We start from the raw sequence: 3,294 nt of genomic DNA, 5'->3' as shown, positions 1-3,294 counted from the left end.
GGAGGCTATTGGTATCTTCAATCGAATAATACTAAGGAGGTAATTGATACCTTCAACCAAATAATACTATGGAGGTTATTGATATCGTCAATCGAATAGTACTATGGAGGTTATTGATATCTACAACCAAATAGTACTATGAAGGTTATTGATATCTTCAATCGAATAGTACTAAGTAGGTTATTGATACCTTCAATCGAATAGTACTATGGAGGTTATTGATACCTTCAATCGAATATTACTATGGAGGTTATTGGTATCTTCAACCAAATAGTACTATGGAGGTTATTGATATCGTCAATCGAATAATACTATCGAGGCTATTTGTATCTTCAACCAAATAGTACTATGGAGGTTATTGGTATCTTCAACCAAATAGTACTATGGAGGATATTGGTATCTTCAACCAAATAGTACTATGGAGGTTATTGATATCGTCAATCGAATAGTACTATCGAGGTTATTGGTATCTTCAACCAAATAGTACTATGGAGGTTATTGATATCGTCCATCGAATAGTACTATGAAGGTTATTGATACCGTCAATCGAATAGTACCATCGAGGTTATTGGTATCTTCAATCGAATAGTACTATGAAGGGTATTGGTATCTTCAACCAAATAGTACTATGGAGGTTATTGGTATCTTCAACCAAATAGTACTATGAAGGCTATTGATATCTTCAATCGAATAGTACTATGGAGGTTATTGGTATCTTCAACCAAATAGTACTATGGAGGTTATTGATATCGTCAATCGAATAGTACTATCGAGGTTATTGGTATCTTCAATCGAATAGTACTATGTTATTGGTATCTACAACCAAATAGTACTATAAAGGTTATTGATATTTTCAATCGAATAGTACTATCGAGTTTATTGATACCTTCAACCAAATAGTACTATGGAGGTTATTGGTATCTTCAATTGAATAGTACTATGAAGGTTATTGGTATCTTCAACCAAATAGTACTATGCAGGTTATTGATATCTTCAATCGAATAGTACTATAGAGGTTATTGATATCTTCAATCGAATAATACTATAGAGGTTATTGGTATCTTCAATTGAATAGTGCTATGGAGGTTACTGGTATCTACAACCAAATAGTACTATGAAGGTTATTGATATCTTCAATTAATCAGTTTGGAGGTTATTCATATCTTCAATCCCATTCGACTGACGACATTGAATAACAATTCTATACAAGGGGCATATCAAACGGCCTAAAATAGCTCAAGCGCGGACAAAATAATCATACATCATGTCGCGGCGTTGTGGTACAAGTACTGCACAAGGCATCATCAAGACCGTCAGTTCACCGCCACACATACCTGTCTCCTTGACTTCCTTCATCAGATTCTTCGCCTTGGATGAATCGTCCAGCAGATTGACGTCCTTGCGACACAGTGATACTAGGATGGGTGTGAGATTGCCCTCTAAGGCCAGAAACCCCTTGGCAAACGCGGCGGCTGTGGTTTGCACGCGGCCCTATATGGTTGTATATGTGTAGGTGCAAGTATATGCGCATGTGTAATTGTAATTGTATGTGTCAGTGTATGTGTAAGTGTATGTGTATGTGTAGGCGTACGCATACGTATCTATATATGTACATGTAATATGCACATAAATGTGCACGTACATGGGGCCCTGAAATAATAAGAGAGTAAAGAAGTCAAAAGGTAAGCATCGATAAGCGTCGCTTCATGCAATACGTATATATAGATATGTGACTGTTTACCAGCACTCCTTATTGGGAGTGGTATGTATGCGCGTATGCATGATGGAATCGACGTAATAGCAGCTCTAAGGTGATCACACTCATATCAATTTGATATAGTCAGGTTCAGGGTTCAGAGTTTCAGAGTTTTAGAGTTTAGAGTTTACGGTTTGAAGGTTTAGCCTTAAAAAAGCCAATGCCGTTCTAATTCCTAAACATAATTTAACCATGCGCTGTATTCGCGAATGCACAACCCAAGGACACCTGGCTTTGCACGCCAGCAGTACAGTATACGATGTATGTGCGGATGAGAGTGAAGGTGAAAATCGAATGGGAAGACAATCCCTCGAATAGGAAAGCCTGCAACAACCCCCACACACACCACTCATAAGGCCCTGGCAGAGTGTTAGCAACACACGCACCAGATACATCATCTCAACCATATCCACCGCAACGCTCGAATACAATCATTAGCATACACATACGCACATGCACACACATACACACACACCCACACCCACACCCACACCCACACCCACACCCACACCCACACCCACACCCACACCCACACCCACACACACAAGCACCCTTGCCCCAGAGATTGGTGGCGTGGCCCCCTCACCTCGTCCGAGCAGTAGATCTTCAGGTCGTGTCTGAAGGTGCTGTGCAGTCGCAGTAGGCCATGGCTTTCTCCTGGGTACATCGTGTGGCGGTATGTCTCGCCTAGCTGTCTGGCCTGCTCTCGGCCCAACTGAGTGAGTTCACCGCCCCATTTGAGCACCAGGAGAGCCTCCTTGACAGAACCCTACGTATGTAGATGCGAGTGTGTGCATTGCATGGTTGGGTTTTAGATGTTATGTACCATATACTTATATCCATGTTATGTATGCTATACTTATATCTATGTTATGTATGCTATACTTATTTCTAAGTACAAACACATGAGCTTATACGCGATCATCGCCTTTCGCACCAAACATTTAAAAAACGAGACACTAAACGGACACTTGCAACACCTGTACGCCTAACTCCGCCTTTGTCTAATCTCAGTACCAATGTCCCTGAAATAAACATCCGACAATCCGATGATACGACATTACGATAATACGAGAATACTCCACCCCACTGATGCTATTGCCGCCCGCCGCAGCCAAAAACTAATTTTCGTAATCCCGTCACACTCACAAATAGTAATTTTGGAAGCCCGTCTTCTCGTTACCATAGCAACACCCAACCCAGTACTTAAACACTGGTCAAACGCAAAATAGAAACTATAAATACTTAACCACTTCTCACCGCCACTCACCTTGATACTACTACACTATAATCACTTAAGCGCTTCTCACCGCCACTCACCTTGATACTACTACACTATAATCACTTAAGCGCTTCTCACCGCCACTCACCTTGTTACTAATACACTATACTCAATCAAGCGCTTCTCACTTTGATACTAACACACTATAAATACTTAACCACTTCTCACCTTGATACTAGTACACTATAATCACTTAACCATTTCTCACCGCCACTCACTTTGATACTAATACACTACAATCAATTAACCACATCTC

General features: G+C 40.6%; 1 protein-coding gene across 1 annotated transcript; it reads right to left on the bottom strand.

Annotated features, from left to right (window-relative positions):
- Nucleotides 1–2,342: 2,342 nt before the first annotated feature.
- Nucleotides 2,343–2,525, bottom strand: SARC_13665 (hypothetical protein; the record flags this gene model as incomplete). The annotated part of the gene is made up of 1 exon (XM_014292204.1): nucleotides 2,343–2,525. A coding segment is annotated over one exon (183 nt), but the record flags the coding sequence as incomplete, so codon positions are not given.
- Between the last annotated feature and the right edge of the window lie 769 nt (nucleotides 2,526–3,294).

Source organism: Sphaeroforma arctica, assembly GCF_001186125.1.
Source record: "Sphaeroforma arctica JP610 unplaced genomic scaffold supercont1.3569, whole genome shotgun sequence".
Classification (NCBI taxonomy): Eukaryota; class Ichthyosporea; order Ichthyophonida; genus Sphaeroforma; species Sphaeroforma arctica.
The sequence above is the reverse complement of the archived record's forward strand: the minus strand, read 5'-3'. Positions and strand labels throughout refer to the sequence as shown.